At 44.5% G+C, this 23,047-nt stretch overlaps 1 protein-coding gene across 4 annotated transcripts in view; it reads right to left on the bottom strand.

Moving 5' to 3' along the window:
* The window catches only part of NR1H3 (nuclear receptor subfamily 1 group H member 3), a 30,301-nt gene that overhangs the window by 2,167 nt on the left and 5,087 nt on the right, over positions 1-23,047 (bottom strand). For 3 of the 4 annotated variants that reach the window (XM_083840500.1, XM_083840503.1, XM_083840501.1), the window contains exons 2-8: positions 10,271-10,518; positions 7,634-7,900; positions 4,521-4,729; positions 4,099-4,278; positions 3,575-3,674; positions 1,056-1,169; positions 146-240 (exon numbers count right to left, since the gene is read on the bottom strand). In XM_083840500.1, coding sequence (XP_083696626.1) covers positions 146-240; positions 1,056-1,169; positions 3,575-3,674; positions 4,099-4,278; positions 4,521-4,729; positions 7,634-7,900; positions 10,271-10,388 — 1,083 coding nt within the window. In that variant the 5' untranslated portion in view covers positions 10,389-10,518. Of the gene's footprint in view, positions 1-145; positions 241-1,055; positions 1,170-3,574; positions 3,675-4,098; positions 4,279-4,520; positions 4,730-7,633; positions 7,901-10,270; positions 10,519-19,096; positions 19,377-23,047 lie in introns of those variants that run through there. The other variant, XM_083840502.1, reaches the window with a different exon arrangement.

The raw sequence follows: 23,047 nt of genomic DNA, 5'->3' as shown, positions 1-23,047 counted from the left end.
CAGCTGCCACCATACAGCCACAGAAGGGAACAGCATGAGAGTACAGGCAGTAATAGATCTGTTACAGACATTATTGCAGGGACTGTGCCTGCATAAACACACAATCAGTTTGCATCATCACCAAGGACGTTGGTCAGACACTTACATTTGGTCTGTTGATGCAAATGTAAGAATGAAGGGCTTCCACATAGGTGTGCTGCAGTCTCTCCACCAGGGACTGGTCCTGCACATTCGGTCGGTCTGCCAAAAAGCAAGTTAGAAGTAAGCAGGTTGCTAGAGGAAGCATCACTGGACTTGACCCTAACTGCAGTATGGTTTCTCCCCAAAACCTCATCGAGAATTCACCCAGCACAGCCGGGAGTCATCCATGACTGCAGCAGCTATGCCAGTTTTCTGTTACTGTTCTTTCTCAATCATATCTAATGCACATGGGGAGTCAGATCTGACTCCTATAGAGGTGGAAGGTTACAGAGACCAAACACCACTAAATAGATGTGTTTGGCATCACGTTCCTGTCCCAGTGAAGTTGAGAAGCTGCCGTTATTCAGAAGAGAATGGGAAAGTTTCTCCAGCAGCTGAGAAAGTCCGATAACAGGAACAAAGACATAATTTTGATCTTACAGGTTACAAAACAGAAAACAGAAGCAAAGAGTAGAGGTGATTTCTTTGCAGAGCCCTTTCCTGACCGAGAGCTATAGTGGTCTCTCATCAAGAGCATCTTTACTTGACCACTAGATGTCGCTCACGCAGTGCGACCTGCCTCAAGCCAGAGACGTGCCAAGCACGTTAAGGGGACAGTAAAATAGCAATTTCTAAATGAGGAAGATTAATATTGGCTGATTTTGCTATACACTTTTTCATCAGCAGGGAATCTGATTTTGTCTGGAGGTAGCACTGGAAGATTCAGCGTATAATAAATACTGTAAACAGAAATAACACTCTCCTTTATCACAAGACCCTCTATTACTCCTCTGCTGCTCATTACCTTCCTTAATTCTATTTTGTTTACCCTGCAACTCAGTGCTGCAGGCTTTCAGACCTGCCTGGCGTTTTACCTGCAGAGAAAATGTTGATGGCGATTAAAAGTGCATATTCAGCATCGTTGAGTTGTAGCTCATTCATTCCCTTTGAGAATTCAAAGATGGGGTTAATGAACTCAAACTGCAGACCTACAACAAAAAGAAGAGGGTAAGTGTCAACAATGGCAATAGTCTCCTTTATCTCCCTCCCTCTCACAGGATAAGCTGTCAGAAACACACTCAGTATGCCAGGGAGCAGGGAAGGCAGGTAGGCAGGCAAATACCCTTATATTGTATCCCAAGTGTGGTTGAAACCGCCCTTCACATTGTACCACCAGTGGTGAACACCAACAACAGCAGGTGAGGAGTCAGGCCCTAACCTTAACTTCTGGGTTTCCTTGAGCCTTACATGTCCCTCAACACGTTAGTAGGCAATATCTAAAGGAACACGTCATCAGTTCTCAGGTAAGTCTGTCACAAAGTCAGAAACCCACAATTACAAAATCTACACATTCCACTCTCACACCACCATCTCCTTCAAGCCTGGCAGCCCTCCTGCTTCCAAAGAAGCTTTTATCCCATGGTGCTGATTCATCTGTAGTCGGTCTGAGCAAAAAAAAAAAATACAGTTCCAAGAGGTCTGAACTACTTCAATTCATTTCAAAGCTGAGAGACATGAGAAAGAGCCTGACCTATGCTTCCTATCACCTTGCTCCATCCCTGAAAGCGTTCAAGGCCAGGTTGGACGGAGCTTTGAACAGCCTGGTCTAGCAGAAGATTTCCCTGCCCACGGCAGAGGGGTTGGAACCAGATGATCTTTAAGGTCTCTTAAACCCAACCCAAACCATTCTACAATTTTTCAATAAACACAGCCTGGCAGAATTGCAATGATACTTATTCTGTCACAACATGGAGGACACCGTCACATCAGGTCTCCATGTGCTATGTGCTACACAAACATGCTGAAAACTTAGATGCTATTTTGGGGGAAAGGCTTTAAGTTTCTCATTTCCTGTAGTACACCTGCATCATAGAAGGAAGAGCAAGGTGGAGGGAACCTCTCTGGCTGTCTGCTTTTTGCCTTCCTATTAATCTGAAGAAAAGGCTAACAGGGAGAGCATCAAGGAACGAAAGTGTTTATTAAAACCTGAAAAAAAAGAAACCAAGTTCAGTTCCCTACAGTTTTGAACCCTTGTTATGAGAAAGAGCATCACAATTTCAAAGTGAAGTTAAGTGGCATGCTGAGGAGGTAAGCTCCTAGAAGGCCATCAGTGGCCTGGAGGGCTGGAGCACCCTGAACTTGGCCCATGCCAGGTACAAAGAATCCATGGTTTGCAATGAGCCTTTGAGTCATGCAATGCAAGCATCACCTGCTAGGGGAAGAAGACGAGAAGTGGAGGAGAGAAGGAAGAATAGCACGTACCTTAAAAGCCACCCTACAATTCAATTACCAGTGAGCAAGACCAAAGACGGTTCTAAACAGAAACCATGACAGTAAGACTTAAAGGGCTGAGGCCTAATTCTTCTAGACTAGTCCTTACATATACTGACATTGCAAGAGAACTTGGACAACCTGACACTGCTCCTCTATTTCATATGGTCTCTCGGAAAACCATGTGCATGGTAAGGCTTGGAAAACCTTAACAAGCAAGAGTCGTATCAATGGGTGAGATTAAACTGCTGAGAAGGGCCACTATCAGGAATTCCTGGCTATACAAGGATGGGAAAGTAATAAAGGACATCTTGAATATAAAACGTTAAATAGCTACACAAGAAACCCCCAAAATCACATGAAGAACAGCCAAAACGTCCTTTTCAGAAATGCTGAAGATATGCACTTCCTTTCACTTAATTTGAAATTACAAATGCTCAATGCTCCTGGAAAAACACAATTCAGAAGTCATGTCACCACTGATCATCATATACCAAGCCAGTGACATGTCTGCAGCGTTCTGCAGGGATCTTCAACACACATTACAGACTTCGTATCAACTTGAACATACTAACGCTAATGTCATCACTCAAAGCAAGCATCTACATTACCAAGTGATACAGTGCAAAGGGGAAAAGACTGGGGTTTGATTTGCTGTGATCTGATAGAGCCCTAAGAACACATCCATGTCAGCTCTTTACCAGTAAGGACATTCACACCAGCTGCCAGCCCTAGGTACACGCCACCCTCACACAGTGAGCTAAGGGGAGCATCCACACCAGAAGTGGGGTACCCCAGAAAGTGAACTCAACCTTGGTTCCCCCAGCAACCAGGGCTAAGCTCGAGTGCATGCTGCAAGACTGCAGACATCCACACAGCAAGACTGTCACGCTGTGTCCAAATTTTCCAAAGCAAGTTCACACCTAAAAAAAAAAGACATTAACTGAAGCAATATCACACGCTAAAAGCAAAGAACATTTGCGAGGTCATTGGTCTCGTCCTGTTCTAAACTCCTCACCTAAGTTCAAGGTACCAGATACCATTTCCACCAGTTCATATTAAAAAAGGAAAAGATGAAACAACACAAGACTGAGAAGGAAGAAACACCTGTCTAATGCACCACCTGCTTTGGCGAAGTCATCCCGATTATAGCTCAGGTCCTTAAGAAAAGTGATGCTCTCAATCTCTGGATTGTAGCGTCGAGATGTCTCCAATAACATCACCTGAAACCAGAGACCAGGGATAGATATACTTGACTTGAATACAAGAAAGAACATTGCAACATTGATAATTTATTGAGGGTTAGAGCACCACCAAAGGAAAATACATATATATATATATATATATATATATCAAGTATGCTTCTCTCAGAGCGCTTCAAAATTCCAATGTAAATTCTGCTGCATCCTTTGCACTGTTTCCTTCTGGGAAGGAAATACCTGCTTTCCACTACCAAGGCTCTTGCCTCATTCTCCTCCATGGCCCTTTGCCAGGAGAGCCTGGCAGTGCAGTAACAGCCCCATAGCTGTTACATAGGTCTTTCAGCCTGCCATCCCAGAAAAAGGGGTGTAAAACCAGCTCTGCAGGTGGGTGCTCCAAACTCTTTCTTCTCTGCTACTATGCACTGTGGTGGAGCCAAACTCTCACCTCTATGGTAGATGTCTTCAATAAAGCAATCTGATCTTCCCTGGTGAGCTCCAGGAAGCCGGGTAGTTGCTTGGCAAAGTCCACAATCTCTTGCACAGAGATAATCGCAAGTTCTGTAAAGTGAGCAAAACGCTGCTGCCTCGCTTCACGGTTATTAGGGTCAGGAACTTGGGGCCACGGCTGTGGGGATGGAAAGAGACAGTGTGTATATGTGAAAGATGGAGAGAGAGCAGAAGGATGAGAAGATAAAGTGAACAGAGAAAGAAAGACACACTGGACTATTAGCCTTTGCTATTCACAGAATGTTAGCCCACAGATACAATGCCTCAAACATTTCCATTCCCTCAAATGCTTCACCCACAACCTCAACTCCCCACACTTCCACTTTTCCTTATCATGGTTCCACTAGTAAGAGTTATTACCGTCACTTTGAGCCTGTCCGTGAACGAGCGCTGGTTGCACTGCTGCTGAGCGGCGACAAGCTTTTCTATCATGCTTAACTGTTCAGGCGTTAGTTTGTGGGAAGGGCTTGGTGGATGTGGAGGGTTTGGACGCACCACAACTGTCCGAGCCTGATCGTCCTCCTGTTTCTTCAGCTTCTTCAGCCGGATTTGCTCTTCGGACAGAACATCTAAAATAGAAGTAGCCAGAGATCAACCTTGACATGGGGGAACACCGGAAACTGCACAAACACAGGGTAGCATGCTGTGGATGGAGAAGCAGAGATTACAGCTGCTTGCATCTGGCTTATCGGAGTGTACATAATATAGACAGCAGACAGTGATACTTATAATTTTTCTCCCTCTTTTTTCTGCTTTAAGTTGTTCCATTGCCTTTCTTTTAATCACACTGTACTGCAAAACGTTCACAAAGGACAGTGAACACATGAAGCTCCCTTCGTGCTGCCCTGCAGATGTCAGAAACACATCAGTGGCTTTTCCCCTTGAGCGATTCCCCAGAATATCGTATTGTAACATATTCCAAGAGGTGATTTCTCCACATCATGATGTGTCCATTATATTTTTATATTATCCTGTTGTTTTGTCTTTTTCTGACATTGCTAAATTAAGAGTTTGTGGCATTTCATCTTCCTCTTAAGAGGTCAAAGTCAGTACCGGATGGAGCTCGAGCATGAAAGGACAATTCTCTACACAGCCCATCTGCAGCAGACTGTAGAGCAGTAACATGCAGCAAGATGAATAATTAAAGGATAGCTTTACGTAAATCCTACTGAGGAGGAATGCAAGTCTTTCTGGAACAGGGGTGGAAGCCTTCTTCAGTCATGAAGTCAAAGGGTGATGCTCTTTAGATTTAATGTTGTAGGGAATAAAACAAGCCAGAGGCATGTGTTATGAAAAGTCTTACTGAACCAACTGCTCCTCAGTTAATTTAAATACAAAAACCTGTTAGAGGCCTGTAACTAAGTTAACTGAAGAACTTACTGGTTTGAATGCAGGTAAGGTTTGTTGTTTCTTTAAGTCAAAGCTGTAAAAACTATCTGCAAGCTGTATCCAAGCAAAAGGAGACTTATCAGACATACTTGGATTCAAGGATTATCTTCAAGAAAGTCACCCTGTGAGCTACTGATCGATGAACAAAAAGCAGAAAATGGATTGACTGGAAATTAAACTTCAAAAACAGAGATTAAAAAAAAAGCTTGACCTTGCAAAAAATATTTAAGAGGTGCTGAAAAAGCCTTTGGCCATTTTTTATGTAGAGGTAACAAGGAAACATAGGTGCTCCCCAAGAAGGCAAGTCCCAAAGCAGAACAAGTATACACTTGCGCTTCTCAGAAGGACTGCGTTAAACATGAAGGCAAGAAATAGGCAGCTACTGTGAAAGTGTGTTCTGAGGTGCATAACACACAGGGTTGGAGGGAAAGCCAAAGAACATATAACATTCAATCTGAGATGAACCTTTATCCCAGACTTCAAACAGCAAGGGCGCACACGTACACACACAAATCAGAATTCTAACAGCAAAGGCATTCAATACAACAGCCATATTAAATGTGACCTGTAAGATTGGAGAATGCCAGTCACAGCATGAGTTTGAAAAGGGAAGTCATTGATTCAGGCAATTACAGTCCCTCATTGTAGGTCTCAGATGCATGAAGAATTTACTTCTGAGTTATGAGTTAGTAAATATTGGAGAACTCTGAAAACTGTCTATGTGAAAGCTCGTACACCATGCTAAATTCAAAATTATCTGAGTTACTCAGTTTTCTATGAAGACGATATTTAACCTCATGGTGCACACTGTTATAAGAAAGATAAATTGTCTGTGAATAACTTCAGTCTGGGAATTAGAAGAATGTTTCCATCAATTAGAGGAAAGTTCTGAAATGACCTTCCAAGTGAAACAGTTGGGAAAAAAAAACACTCAGTTTTTGTCAAGATTAGCAAGGGAAATTTACAGTAAGGATTCGTGTCGACAATAATTGCCAAGCAGTTGATAATAATGACCCAAGGATTCCTCTTGGCATAATTTTCCTGAGCTGAAGCATATCCTCTGTCCTCACCATAAGACAACAAGGAAACCAAAACACAGAGGCTCTCTAATATCTACCTGCAACCAAAGAGTAACACAGTGGACAGCCAGCCTCGCTGTATAGCTTTTTAAATACATCTATTTTGTAGCTCTCAGGAGAGGGGAAATGGTGCAAAGTCAGCATATGTAGAGCTGATACAAACCACTGCAGCAAAGATACAGATTACATATGTTAGGTGTGCTGTGTTTCAACTTGAAAAAAATGAAAAGCACGTTTCCTTGCTGCAGGTTAATGGGGCTTATTCTTTTTGCACAAGTGTCTTTTGAAAATGTTTCTGAAATACTTTGCGTTCCTCACTGCTCTGAGTACTGGATATCAGAAATGGAGATTTCACATAGAATTAACATTAACTGAGCGTCCATTTGGCCAGTCTTGGCCAGAAGGATGAAACCTAGGTGCCATGGCAGAGGATTGCTGTTCCTGATACGCAAGCAAGAGTACTGTTGAATATTCAGAAAATAGCAGCCTTATGACTCCTGTGAGAAAAATAACTGAGCTCACTACAGGCAGCAACCAGGCTGAGTGTGCACAAACACAGCTGCAGCACTGTGGTGCTGCCCTTGACTTCTGTCACAAGGCAGATAGGGAAAACGCCTTCTGGCATTCAAAGAGCACAGTGACAAACCTCACAGTCCAGACCACGAGCCAGACAGAAGCCCAAGTTTACTGTGGCAGTTGACAACATACTGAAGAATGTGTAAATCTTAGTTGCGAGTCTTTCCTCTGATGCCATTCTCCACGAATTCTTACAAAACAGCGTGTTCAGGAAATAAAAGTGGGGCTCATCAGCACACCAGCATTGTTTCACCAACAGACACCTCTCCACGTAATGCCGGCTAAGCCCTCAGTGACTTCCCAAATACAATCCAGCATGCAGAGCGACCCCCCAGCACTCACAGCGTCTCCTTATTATACCACCCATCAGCCCCCAGCCCACTCCCACAGGACCACGGTGCGCCCACCAGCACCCCTTGGTGCACTTACACTGCTCCCGCATGCCCGCCTCCTGGCACTTGCGCAGCCGGCACTCCTGGCACTTGCGGCGCATATACATGTCCATCTCACACTTGCCGCCATTCTTGCAGACGTACTGGGCACCCTTGATGACGCTGCGGCGGAAGAAGCCCTTGCAGCCTTCGCAGCTCAGCACGTTGTAGTGGAAGCCTGAAGCCTTGTCGCCACACACGCTGCACACTTCATTTCCCAGCATCTTTGGGGCTGGGCCCTTCTTCCGCTTCAAGGGGGGATTTTCTATCAAGAACAGAATCAACAAAAAAAAAATCACATGTGAGAGAGGCATGGTGTTTGCAACTGACTGTCCCATTCCTCACACTTACTGATATCCTCATTCAAACCCATTACCTCCCAAACATATGGATGAAAAGATAAAGTCCTCCATTTCACAGCCTTTCCTTCTGGGCAAGTATATCCTCTATAACAAATCAAATACTGACTTGGCTACTGTCTTGCATTTTAGATGGTCTTGTGCAGCAGCTCCCTGTTCTTCCTACATCATTCTTACGGATCTGAATCTTGTCACCAACTGTACATCGTGAAAACATTTTTAGACTGCTCCAGTGTCTCTCACCTTAAGCATTCTACTCAAATGTTTGCTGAGGTTATTTGTGTATTCCCTCCCTATTAGCCATCTTTGTTTTCATTCCAATAATTCTAGCCACGTTGACATCTGGCACGTCTTCCTGCACAGCTCAGTGCGTATAGTTCTTCTGTCAGATATTATAGCTCCTTTCATGACAGATGTTCATAAAGATCACAAACAGCATGGTCTTGATAAGTCTCCAGATATGTTTAGATATGCCTGGAAAGCCTTTATACTGCAGTCAATTTATAGGGTTTGGTTTGCAGGACAACACTGCTGCATTTCCTGATCAGCACCAAGCTTACAATGGCATGGTTCATTTTCATACTTATGGTTTTAATACTTCTCTCTTTATTCTCAGCTTTGGTTACTATTCTGCTCAGGTACCCCAAATAGTAAACAGCTAGGAAGTTTTAGATCAGTCTCAGAAATTATTATTAGTGTTCTTCACTCCATATTGGTTTTCAGTCTTAAGTATCTTGGTGTTGATTTTCAATCCCATTGACTTTACTAAGGTCTGGAGGTCATTCATTTTGGCCTGCACATCTCATTGCAGACTGGACAGCAGGAAAATGTCAGCGGAAAGGTTAAGTCTCTGATATTCACCTCTCTTGATTTACTGTACTTCTCTTCACACGATCAATTACAAAGAAGTTATGCAATGCCTATTATTTATCTCATATTACTTAGTCCCTCCATACATATGTATTAACTGGTGTGATAACTTTGCAGAAGCCCTGAATCCCATTCATGTTTCTGACAGACAGCACAGTAAGCCAACGACTTCCACAAGTTGCACCTGTTCAGTGCATACTGGATTTCTTCACTGTCTTTAAGGAGTTACATAAAGGTCTGATAACCATCCTTATGATTGTTTTATTGAGACAAATATGCTTATTCTTTCATCTAAAGAAACTATTTTCCAGTTTTAACACTAGCCATTTTAGTTATACAGCTTATTATTGCCATTTTGCATAATCAAAGATCAAGATGTATCCAGCTTAAACCCCCCTCTTGGTACCTTTGGCTCTCATTACAGTCCTCCTTCTTTAGTACATACACTATTTTATCATTTTTCTCACATTTTGTGATGTTTTTTCTCACAACCTTTGTAAGGCATTTATCAAATTTTATATTTTTCAGTCCTCAATTTCATTTTAAGGATTTTATTGGGAGTTTGCACAAACCAGTATTTCTTCCCCTTTCAACTATTCTCTTTGTTTCTACTTTACTGATGAGTCCTAGTTCAATATTCAGATGACATCTTCTCTTTGTATCAGGGACTGGCCATTGCTTCGCTGTTTAACAACTGACTACACTTATTTGCCATACCTTCATTAAGTTGCTGATATGACACTGGAAACCTCATAGAGGCTTGCTTTTTCTTCCAGCTACCCACCCAGTGATGTTCTACTATGTCTTCTTACAGTCTGAAGATACAGGATTCTGTGTGTTGGTAACAATTACAACTGCAAAACTTCAGTTCTCTTTCCTGATACACTTTTAACTTCCGTTCTTTGTGGCAGATTACTCTGTTTAATTCTGGTGCCTGTCTTTTTTTATGCCGTGTAGCTTCAGAACATCATGGCCTATTATGTCTCATTACTGTGAATACACACATTCAGGAGAAAAAAAAATGTGTAGAGGAAAACTCTACTCTCCTTCTGTTATATGAATCTGCAAGAACCTAGTACTTCATTGCATCACTAACCCTTGTGGGACTGTCACATACAGTAAAGCTTTGTTGTGCGGCAGCTTTTGATAAGGCAAACAAAAAGAACTCCGTTTTACTGCCACGGACCTTGCCTCCAGAAGGTCAAATAAGCAAAGTATTCAACACATTTATCAGCTGTATAAACCTAGTCATCTTCAACTACCAGTAAAGGATTCTAGTCTTAGACACGGGGCACCTCAAGCGTGGCAGTAATCACCCTAAAATTTTGTCAAGTGTTTATTATTTTTGCAGCTCAAAGAATGGAATTCATTTAGCTTGTTTGGATTAAATAAGAATTTTTCCATACCTGCATGCTCAGGGGGGTTCTCTGAGCCAGAGAAGAGTGAAAGCCCTTCCTCCTCCATCTCAAATACACTTGCCACCCTCTTCCCATGATCCTGTGTGCTGAGTTGAGTGGGACCCATGGAGGCCACACAGGAAGGGCTCGCTATAATCTCATTGCTGCAGCATGGTTACTGCAGAGCAAGAGGCAGCAGGCGTCTTCCTTCAACGTCTTCAGTTTCTCTCTGCTACTGCAAGTCAGAAAGGAAGTACCTGTGAAGAAAAACAGATGCAAAAGAGGCAAGAGTTCAATTACTGAGGCTGTTAACTCCCCAAATCTATTACAAACTGCATCACAAGCAAGATTAAGATTTTGTTTCCTTATTTATTAAAAAGGGACAATTACCTTTGTTTTTATCAGTGTTTATTCCCTTGAAGCACAACATTTTAACAAACTGTGGTAAAGGTACAAGAATTAGTACACTCAGACACAAAATTGTCTGTTTATTGCCAGAATATTTATCAAAGCAGGACACATCTCCATTACTGCTACCACCACCAGGGGACTTGAGCCCTGACCTCTCCAAGTGTGTGAAAGGGACATTCCAGACTTTACAACTGGTGGCCTTTGCTGAAGCTTCCAGTAACAAATTACTCATTACTGCCAGTTGTGCTGGATTTTGTGTCACACACTGCAGAACACAAAGAAAATTGTAAAAGATAATTTTGACACAATGATTTAGCAAAGACTAATTTCCCTATTACTAGCAACAGCCAAAGGCTATGCCAAAGATCAATGATGCATCAAATATGAGGATTACAGATCCTTCCTGGACCTACAAAAAGACCTGAATAGCCAGGATCACACCTAAGGAAAACAACCATTATGCCACCCTCAGGAAACAGATTCAGCACCAACCTTCTGAGGATACCCTTTCCATAACAGAAAGCACCTTTATTATACAGCACTAACTCCACACTACAGAACCTGAACCTGGAAAGTGAATCCAATCACTTTTTTGCCAAAAGCTCTACACCTGCACAGAAAAAGCCTTACCAGTTTGACTGCACAGACTTAGTGAAACTGATGTAAACTGCTAGTGCAAACACGCCTAATCTGATTGAACATGCATTTAGATCAGTTGATCTTAATTCAGTGATTTATCAATGCAAGCTAAAGGGATTAACTGATTTAAAAAGCAACTGCATTAAAGGCCTGTACCAGTTTAAGTTGGCCAATTGAGTTTGGGACTGGAAGACTGCAACTCTCTAAAAGAGAGGAGGTGACAGAAGGCTGGGCAGCAGCCCAAATACAAATGCATCAGGTAACCAGGGGCATGCCTCACACACTGCACTGCTGACTGGGAAAAGGCAGAGGACTGCTGTCCCAAGCCCCTTCTTCCCTCCTGCATATTTGGACCAGATCACGAAGCTTCTCTTGGAATGCCAAAGGCAAAGACAAAAGCAATAGTCCCACAAACCACCCCCTCCCAGGACTCTGAGAGCAACAGTCATCAAATACAAATCCAGTCATACTGTCAAGCTTGCTGGACTCCTGCCACGTCCCATTACACTCTGGCAGATAATGAATGCAGGTCTAAAAAACCACAGGACGTATTAATTTATGTGACCTTTATAAACACAGACTCAGACCGTATAAGGAATTCAAAGCTCTCTTCCCTTTGGTACACGCAGCCCTGAATCACTGGCAAAACAGACCATCTGTGATGAACGCAGTGGCAGCAAATATGAAACTCGAAGCCATAGAAAAAGTAAAAATCCTAACGTGAGAGACTGCAACATAACAGATCTGATTTGCAAACAATTCAGGAAGACTCATAGTTTGCAAAGGAACAGAGTGGCTATCACAATCAACTTTAAAAAAAAACCTCCACAGTAAATACTGCAGCAACCCCACAAGCCTCATGGAGAGGTACAGAGCACCAGTTGGAGACAGGAACTTCAATGAAACAAATCCAAATGTGCCTTGTACTCCTAGTCCTGTGTAAGCTCCTCATCGATGCAGATTACCAGATGTCTCTGGGCACGTTTGGGCACGAAACAGTGAGCTTAGTGTACTGCCTAAATGCATCTCCACATTCCTTTAAACCACGCAAAAGATTCATTCAAACGTTAATTATTGTGAAGAATGAATCACTACCAGCAGCACTGCAGTGCTTTTTGAAGCAAAAGTTTGATCCTCCAGCTGAGGCACCGAGTGACCGAGCTCAGGTCCTGCTGCATCCCGGCCATAAGCTGTGATGTATTCCGGAAAGGAAAAGAGGAGGGCGCATCCTGATGGGATTTTGAAACTGTCATCCACGATTGACATTGCAAGAGTGAAACTTGCTGTCAGCAGGACATCTGGAGCCCAAAGGGGATTTTCTAAAAACACACACACACACAACCACAAGACTGCAGACTTCCTGGCAGTGTCTGACTAGTCTGCAGTTAGCACCAGGGAGGGGAGTATAAATCCGCGTGCACACCCAGGACACGGCAAGGGGCAAGGCCTATCAGCCACTATCTTCGTGCTGCGAAACCAGCCCACATGCTCCTACCTCATGCACCAGCTTCCCTAGGCCTCCCACAGCGGAACAGGCCAGACAGGAGCAGGGAAGATGAGAAGCCTCTCTTACAAGACAGCATTTTTCAGTTTTGTAGATCCAGTAAAAGGCTGTGGAAAACTGACCTAACTGCAAACAGCAGCACTCTGGTGCTGCTAGGTAATGAAAACTAAACTAGCATTTTCCGCACAGGCACACATATATATGAGAGGCTGTATGATTAGGCCAGCGAGCTAGTTTTCGTATAAATATATGAGAATAGTTTTCAAATGACTAAAACCCTTGAGTTCTGTACTAATAACCATGTTATTAGAGGTTCATATCTCCCAGTTTGCACCACCACTTCAACTTGAGATAAAGAAGGGTAATGCAAGCTCTAATTGCAAAAGAGAACAGAGTCTTCTTGACATCATCTGCTGTGCTGCCTCCCACCGTCTGTCTCAACTTTGTCAGTTTTAGAAGCCAGGACTGGCCAAGTGACAAAAGATGGGGCAATCACTTCTCTCTAACATAGCATCTAGGGCAGAGAAACCTAGTGAACAGACATACTCCAGTGAGGAAGCACATACAGATGAAAGGCTGATGGAAACAATTCTCTACCAGCCCTTGTCACTCATGTCTCAAACAAGACACTAAACACCTCTGAAATGTGTTGCCACCAGGTTCTCCCTACTCCATTTCTTCCCTCTCTCTTCCTTTTCTGAGACAACCGAACAACTCTGAGACCAATGGTTTCAACACCAGTGCTCCTGCAACAGAAGATTCTGTAACAAAGACTAGAGGTGGCAGCCCTGGCTCTTGCACTTCATTTTAACTGCCAGAAACCTTCATTACTTCCTCCAGCAACAGCCTTGTCTCAACCCATATGCTCAGCTAAAAGTCTTCTTCCAAGCCCAGCTAAAGCATTTATGCACTCTTCTGGAAGTCTTTGACCTGGCCCGTCATCAACAGCCACAAAGCTACAGAATATGCCTAATTTCTGTCCCATACTCGTAGAGGGTAAGTAAATGATATGGCTCTGGGCAGCACAGCACATGGATAAAGAAACCAAATGAGCCAGGTGCAGTTATTGTGACTCTTCTGCTAAAAAAGTCTGTCTTCTCCTTGGCATTCCTTGTCTGGTGCTTTCTGGGAGAATAAGTATAAGAGCCAGGAAGCAGACCAGATGCAAGTGCATCTCCAGAGAACCTGTACTGTGGAGCACAGGAATAATGGGAGGAATAGCACAACAAGCCTTTTACCTCCAAGCACTGGAAGCTCCGACGAAACGGTAGCTTTTGAGGAAGTTTGCGCAAGTCTCTGGTATCTTTCAAAAGAGGAGTTACTGGTCAGAGTCCTGGTAAGTTACAAAATCCTACAGCCTTCCGCCAAGAGAAAATAAATGGTTAGGTTTCAGTTCTATAATGAATCACAAGTGCGCTCTCTGCAGCACGTCAGCATCAGCAGAAGAGACCTTGCATTTGTATTCATGTGTTAACATGACTGTGCTCGTGTGTCACACACCTGCGTGGCAACAGGATCGTGCCTTTGTGGGGGGGGCTAAAAAAGCGGGCTGTTGGTGAACCACTGTGTCTGATAGGAAGGTTTATCTTTCAGAGGTACTTAAAACAGGGATATAATTTGGCATTTTGGCTTCTAAATGCATTCTGACATGCAATACGAGTGCCGGCACCCATTCTGAAACTACCTCTGAAAGCTGGGTCAAAACAATGCTTAATGGTCTCCGCTGAAAACTAAACGCACAGTGTGTACACCAGTGATGCTATCTTTGGTACCAAAAGCTGGCTGCAGATATAAATGGCTGAGGGAAAAAAATAAACATGGTCAGACTGACATTTCACGGACCCTACAGGACTAGCAGGGAACAAAGCCCCTCAGGAGACACTGCTGTTCCAATTCTTTCATAAGGACTAACCTAATGCTCTTCCTATTCCTTCTCTGGTGTGGCAGCCAGAGTATTTTCACAGAATTCCCCAAAGAACATGGCAGTACCTTGCAGTTGTCTCAGAGAAAGAAAAGATTGCTCCCAGCTCATCCTAGCTCATTCCTCTGCATCATCGCATTTCTCAAGAAGTACTGGCACAACTAAGAGGTCCATAAGAGGGTCAGAAGTACGTATATAACAGGTTTCACTTTGTAAAAAGTGGAAAGAACCACTTGTACCTTCCAGAGCAGAAAAAGAAATCTATGCAAATCTGTCACGTTGAGAATAAAGTAAGATTCTGCATGAAAACCATTAAAAATCAAGAAGAAAAAAACATCAGCTTGATTGTCAATGGGAGGGAGAAAACGTGAAAATGCAAGGCGTGCAAAGCAGTGCAACAGGATAGCATCAAAAGTAGTTCTGAACATTATGTTAACAAATAAGGGAAAGAACTGTACTGTGACTCTGAGGAAAAAGAAACTAGCTGGGCCCCAGCTGTAAGAGCCCTCTCTACAGAGAATTGCAGCGACCCCACTTGAAATTGCATTATCCATTTTGATGCCACAGAAGCACGAAGGCATCCACAAACTGGAAGGAGTCCACAAGCCACCATCAGTCTGATACTGATAAGAAAGCTGCTGCTTCGTGATTGCTTCCATTCACTATCAAGCTAAGCTTCAGCTGACTGCTACGAGTTGCCCAAGTGTGTGGCGCTTGCCTGTGAGCCTTACGAGCTGCTGCCACCTCTGCCAACCACGCAAAGCGGTCCTACCAGCTGCTCCTGACCGTGCAGCCTGCTCCACAGGGAAGGGCTGCTACACTTGGGTCTCCTGTCCCCACGTACACAGTTTTATTCCCACCTCTGCCTCTCTAGCTCTGAGTTTGAGAGTCCCCATCCTCCTTCCTTGGTTCTCACTCCTGCTGCTGACCAACTTCCTTACTACCCGTGACTTGCCGACTTGTGGCATGAGCTTTGCTTATGGCACTTGTCTCTTCCTTTGAAGCGGTGCATCCCTGAGTTCGCTTGAGTTCTCGCTGCAGCACCCAGCTCTCACGGAGAAGACTTCCTCTGGGCTGTGTCTCCACCCTTGGCTTTAGTCTGGTCTCAACACACAGCGTGATGTCTCCTAACCTGCTCAGGTATGGATGCCATGGCAGTATTCAGAGGGCAACAGCAAAAGTGACTAACAACCAGACAGACTAAAATATTCCTGTGTGTCACTTGGTTGAAAGAGTACAGGGAAGAGAAGCAGGAAGGTCTAATGACGGTGTAAAGCAGGACGGAAGGGATTATTCTGAAAGACGGATTCTGCCTATTCCTCACAGGCTTCACAAGGAAGGGACAGTCAGGCTATTACAGGAAAACCTCCTAAAGGTGTTTTTAGCTCTCTGAGACTGGAGGGCAGACCTTCTAATTTTCTTTCCAAAATTAGACTTTTTATTACAACAATGCAAATATTTCTGTGGACATTTATCAATCCGTATCCAACATGACTTAGATGCTCCTGATGTATAGAATATGCCTCTATAAACAAACAATTGCAGCAGCAGAAATTCCAAGCCACTTCCACCCACCTCAGGTAAAAAAGAATATGGGAGTGAAGCAAAAGAGAAATCTTTCTCCAGTGAATGTTTTCAAATTGGTTAGAAAAGTAAATTAGGGTCCTAAGCCACAAGTGTACTACCAAACAGAATACCGTAATTCGGGGCAGAATCAGCCCCAAGTACTTCTGCTTTGTTCTGCATCAGAAACCAAATTCACTGTGTCTTCACAACACAGTATGTATTTCTTTCCCACACAGGGCAATTTGGGAACAGAGCTTCACAAACTGTCCCTGAGAAGAAGACAGAATGTGCTGACTCCAATAACGCCCAAGAACTTACAAGTTCTGCAAAAGAGCTTCTCACCCCAACAGCAATTGTTTTGCAAGAAGTCAGCTCTTCCGATCACATCGCATCCAGCAGGAGATGCTCCCTCCCCTCTCTCATTACCTGTCTCTCTCATTATTCCTTGCCAGTCAAAGGCTGAGGTTTTGGCTTTGCCCTCATCTTCACCTCTTGGTTTCTGCCTGATCAAAGCATGACGTGTCAACACAAGGAGCTAGGGGAAAAGAGTTATACAGTGTCTGCTTTCAGGGTGGGTGAGACCCTGAAGTGGGCCGTGCCTTTCTGCTTCCTCCCTCTCTCCCCACAGCCAGATGCCCTTGATCCTGCAGCTGAGAGGAGAAGAGAGGTTACTGCAGTTCGTTCACACCGAGCACAGGGAGCTCTCTCGCCTCTCTTCCTGTTTGCACGGAGGCATTAGTCCCTCTGACAAAGGAAGAGAGTAAGAGGCAGAAAGGGAGAGAGAGAACAGATGATGGTTAGAAAGGACAGGCTCTTTCCTGGTTAATTACCTGGAAATGAATAACAAGTGCTATCAGGCCTGATGCGTCCACCTTGCTGACATGAAATTCCTCTAAAGGCCATTGACACAAGTTCCCTTGAACTCTGGAAAACAGCACCAACCAGACCTGGGTAACAAAGCTCATCCCTTCTATTCCTCCCAGGTTTTCTACTGTCACTGCCACCTCAGCTTTCAAGCTTCTGGCTAACCTAGACTACAACCATCCCCAAAATGGCAAAAACTAGAGCATGCGCTGCATTATGGCCAGGAAGACGTTTCAGTAGGAGCATTCCCCCCAGACCATCTTGTAAAATGACAAGCCATTCGTCCCCAGCTCTGTCCAGCCAGGTGAGCTGGGGACTGGTGCCCCAACGTGAGGAGCAGGCAGAGCCCTGCCACCTGGAGCGACACCGACTTCTGCAGCACCTGTGGGGGAGAACACGAGCAGAACTTGCCATTTGGGGCTGAACTGCAGTAATCCTCAGCATTTGGCTGCAAATCCAGCTTGAACTGTCAAATGACAGTTTGACGCCGCTATCAGCATCGACCTTCAGATGGCAGGAAGCACGACTGAGGCTTTGACAGAAGCTTCAAACAGGAAAAATCCCATCTGTGCTCCTCCCAGGAGGATGGAACGCACGAAGCCGAGCAGCTGCCCCCTCCTCCTATCAAAGGAGCAAAGGGCAGCTCCCTGCCGCTCCTCGGGAAGAAGGGTAAGGCGGGGGATCCAGGCTGCAGCCCCGTCTGTAGAATGAATGGTTGTTAGCACCAGCAGTAATAGCAAGTTCTCCCTACGGAAATTCACTTTATAAGAGCAGCAGCGTTCTTTCACCGGTACCGCTCGCAATTTCCCCATGCAAATTAAGCTATCGGTAAGTCTTTTTATTTCCCTTGCACATCTAAGCATATCTACACCATGGCAATTTTGCTTTGCTTGTTTTTCTTCCTAGGGCACCTGCATTGGCTAACGTAATTCTTTTGTAGTTTTACCCACACCACTAGACCAATAAATAAATAAATAAAACCAAACGTGAAAAGTATTCAAGCAACCTAGGAAACTTCCTCGGATGAAATTATCTGCTAAGCAGCAAGACCCTAAACTAAACTAAACTAAAGTTGAGCTGTTTGCAGCTCGCTGTTTCTGCTGCTGACCTGCTCTTACGCGTCCTACGTGCAGCGACAGTTCATCACATCCTACTGAAGGCTGGAAATGAGAACAGATCTCACCTTAGTTTCCTTCTAAATGCCACTGCATGGCAGCACAGAAAACACAACCAGAGCGTCTGTTGTCTCTGGATTCTCTCTCTAGCTTTATACAGCCGCCAGTACCTTGTTCTACACAAGTATATATTGCTACCCAAAACGTAACAGCCAGCCACTCTTTAAAGTTTTAATGTAACAGCTTCAAGATGCAGTTTCCTCAGCCTTGTCAGAGAGCATGGCTCAAAAACCACAGGAAATACCCAGCGTCATCTAGATCAGAGGTAATGGCAACAACTGGCTAGGTTCAAAAAGCCTGACTGTATTTTTAAAACAGGGCTTGCACAGAAGTGAAAAAATAAGAGTGAAAGAAACCTCTCTCTCCAGCCACTGTGGAGCACTACGTTGGCACCATATTACAGAGAGCAGAACAAAACTCTACCTTGGAGTCTATGTTCCTCCTTTATGGACCCCAGCCCCACAGAGGTTAGTTCTCTGCTACAGGGAACACGAGTCTGAGGGATTTGAGATGTTATCCCAATGCTGTCTCCATACTGGAGAGAGATCAGAACTAAGAAAGAAAAGAAAACAACACAAAAACAAACAACAAGGGTGACTACCTAAAGTAACAACCTGATAGAGGATGTCAGGGAAAAGGACTAAACCCAGTCCCCAGCCAGTAAGGGAATCAAAGAAATTATGCACGGAAAAGTTGGCCTTTTTGCTGCATGTATAAAGCGATAATGATAAATAATAACAGAACATACTGCTTACCTGATTGTTTCCTTAAAGATAATTTAATCTCCACAAAACTCTATGAGGTCAGGGAATAACATCTCACTGCCCATGCCTATTCTAACCAGATGTCTTTAGCAGCTAGCAGCGTTAAAGAGAAATCTGCTCAGCTCGCCAGCTTGTCTCAGCCCATCTCTTCAACATCAGCATCCCAAAGTGCTCTGAGCAGGGACACGGCCCAATCCACTGTCAGCACTGAACTGCTGCTAAAACAGATAACAGCAGTAAGAAACAGCAGCAACATTTTACCAGCAAGACAAGATGACAAAGGACAAGTTCCCAAAGCTGTAAAATGAATCACAGCAAAGCCTGAAAGAAAACTTAAAAGCACTCAGCTCGTAGGCTCTTACCCAGCCCAAACTCTCTTTGACACTGCTCTCCCTCCTCTAGCAGATACGAAATAAAAGAACATGAGGCAAGACAGGGAAGAAGAGAATAAAGGAGAGGGCTGTTAATGGTACAGTTGTTTGTTCATTTTTCTGATTTCCTCCTTTCCTCCCACCCCAAGAGTACTTTCATCAGCATGCTGCACATCACCGTAACCGAAACAGGAGTGTTTCTGGGAAACAGCCTTTTTATGGAGTATCTGTACAGCACTTAGTATCCAAGCACCATCCCACCTAAAAGCATCTATCAAAACAAATACTACCGCTCACAGGCAAAACAGAAATACAGTACTGGATTGCAAAACAGGCAGGAAAATCATTAAGATTCCCTTAAGGGCAGTAGGGGAAAAGTGGCGTTTCCCATTCATAGAAATATCATCCCTAGATGTAGCGCAGAGGGCAGGAAGAAATGACAACGCTGCAGAAATACCCATATAAAACACATACTGGAACTGGGTCTAAATTGCTTCAAAGAAAGCTCGACCGTTCCACACGTTGGCCTATTCCCCACTCATCCATTACCTGGGATGTGTTTTGGCAGGTTTTGCTACCACTGCTTTTGAAAGAAGGAGAGAAGCGAGGCAGGGCTTCCCACCCTACAGCAGATCCGTGTGCCCAAACCTACATCAGCAAGAAGACTGCAGTCGAGCGAGAAGAGAGAAGTAGTGCCAAGAAACACAGTAAAGACCGGCATCGCAGCAGGGGTGCAGGTCAGGGGAAAAGACCATTATGAGCTCCATGCAAGGCAAACTTGCCCTGCTTTTGACTTTACTATTCCGGACCCTGGTCTGCGTGAGCTGTCTATTTTTGCTTTGGGGGTCATTTCGGCTGAACACTTCCAAGGTACAATATCGGCAGGATAAGGGAGGGAATTATTTTCCTCTTTAAATAAACCCAGAGAGTGAAAGCTACAAGGGAAGGGTTAAAGGCCTGAAAATGAGAGAAAGAGGATCCGTGTGACAGGAAGGGAGCATGTGAGAGGGCGTGTGACAGCCTGAGCAGCAGAATGTGTGTGTGTGGATCTCATTCCCTCGGAGGCTCTTGGCCAAATGTGGAGCTGAACTTTCTGCAGACTTTGTCCTGCCAAGTCATGTTCCCTTCTCACACGGCCTGACATCACCACAAATGCTCAGCTGGAAAACAGTCCAGAGCCGGACAGAGCCTGCGGCTCAAACAGCAGCCAGTGAAATGGCCGCGCCGGCGGCACACCCACCGGCCGGGACAGCAGCCCCCGGTCCTACAGGTGATCTCCATCCAGAAAGAGCCCTAACGAAGCACAAAAAGGACTGAGGTGCTAACAGCCCGATGCTTTTTTACAGCCTGAATTCATACAGACCAAAACAGATTGAAAGCCCGCACAAAAGCTCTAACAGAAAAAAGCAGAACATAACTGTGAGATTGTCAGGGTTTGTCATAAGGAACATACTGCATGGAGCCCACTCCGTTCCCAGCTCCTGCGCAATCTTGCCACGAGGAAGAGGAGGAAGAGGAGGAAGAGGAGGAGGAGGAGGAGGAGGCCAATGGCAGAATCCACAAGCAACCCACAGAAAAAAAAACAAGCCAGCGGTTCTGCCCAGCTTAATGCCCTGGCAGGGGCTGTATGAAGCAAGCAAGCAAACATTACACAGGTCAGCGAGCTCCTACCACCCAGCCGGTCAGAAATAGCTGCAGACCCAAGTTCAGTTCTGGAAAACGTGAGCATGTGTACGAGCAGGCAACGGGGCTGAGCCAGCAGGTGGCTGGATTTCTTCTTCTGCTCCTTGCACCAAAGGAGAAGGGTGTGGATGGCCGCTGATTCTGGGACACTGCAGAAGGCACCACCCAGAGCAAGTATCAGGCAGTACCAGTTAGAGTTGATACCTAAATGAGGCAGGACAAAGTCTCCAGGCTCTCCTTGTTTTCACTCTTCATGCCCAAACCGCTGCTAGAAGAAGCATGATAGGAAAATATTGCTGGTAACAGAGAGAAAAATCATGTTTTCTTCAGGAAAAGGTTTCTGCATTCACCGCACCTGTTCTACTTGAAGAAAAACAAATAGCAACTTGGCAGCTTTCTGGAGACCAAGGGAAAATTTTTCTTCAGTCCCATATAACCCAGCAAGTTAATCCCCTTCTTCTCAGACATGCTTAGATTAACAGGAGCTACACCGCATGACCTAAGCTCATCTGTATTTTATATTTCAAAAGACTCACAACTCAAGTTCCCTCTTCCCTCGCTAAAGGAATCCGACACCTTCCACCAGCACAACTTCGCCTGCCCGTGCGCTACACAGACCTTGAATCACAGCCCTAGGGCTTCCTGCCCACACCTGCTGATGCCCAGGAACGTGTCCCTCACCAACTGCAAACACAGAAGCCATCTGTCACATTTCTTCCTGGGCCTTCCACCGAGACCAGAAAATTGTTCCTCTCCCACGAAGGAAGGCCAAGGGAGGAAGCAGCCGATGAGGAGAAGACCAGAATCACCAAGTCGGTACTGGAAGGCAGGACGACAAATTCTTCTTCAACTTTCCGAGCATGCAGCTGGGTGAGCTGCCCTGCCTCGGTGGCAGCACTCGTGCAAGCTGCAGCACGCTGGCGAGGACTCTGTGCGTGGATGCAAGTCAAGGCAAGTGCCACCGGGGCAAGTCTCAAAGGCTCTTGCAGTGCAGCATCAAGTGCCCGCAAACATTCCACGTGGGTGCTCAAGAAGCCACTACATGTGCATATCTGACAGCGTGACAATGGAAAAACGTCCAGGAAAAGTCACTGCCGTAGCATGTGGAGTCCTTTGGGGACTGGCACATTTCTGCATGCATGTCCCTGGCAACCGAGACACTACAGAGTTGTTTCAGAAGCCTACCTCTTTGCCCTCGTTTCATAAGGGCCCTAAATAGACTGCTTAAATTCCAAACATTTCTATTTAAGTAGGAATTTACACACATTGGTCCAAGCTTACACTCGGTGAATTTATTTTCTAAGACAATGACAAATTATGATAAAGTCTAAAACAATCATTTAAACAAAACCAGAAATGCTCTCCAAGCAGAAACAGCACACGGTTGCAGTGGAATGCTTAAAGAACACAATTCCTAAGCTCGAGGAAGTTCTTAAGGCCACGGAACCAGAATTCACTGAAGTACCAATCGAAAAAGGACAGAAAGATTAGTTTCATCAATTTGATTATTAAATTAGTTCAGTTTACTAAATGCTGGGGGAGGGAAGCATAAAACAGGGGGGAGATGTTTTCTCTCCCAATCTCTGAATAAAAACAACACAAGGGAGGATGAGTTATGCTCGCTCTAAGATCTGGAAGGACACAATGACCAAAAACAACCAGTTAATTTTGCTGAGTACAGATAACACTGCCTTGTTACAGTAAAACAGTTTGAGCAACAACACACTCCAGCAAGCATATTTTCTCTTCAGTATCCAGTCCTTGATTATAGTCTGATTATAAAATAGTTAGTTTTGCATGTTTTTAATTTGACCTTTTTATTCAAATGCAGTTTTGCACAAGTCATAAGGAAAGGAATTACTCATCTAGCAAATCCAAATGACTATTT

The sequence above is a fragment of the Anser anser genome, assembly GCF_964211835.1.
Source record: "Anser anser genome assembly, chromosome: 5".
Lineage (NCBI taxonomy): Eukaryota > Metazoa > Chordata > Aves > Anseriformes > Anatidae > Anser > Anser anser.
This window is presented reverse-complemented; position numbering and strand designations above follow the sequence as displayed.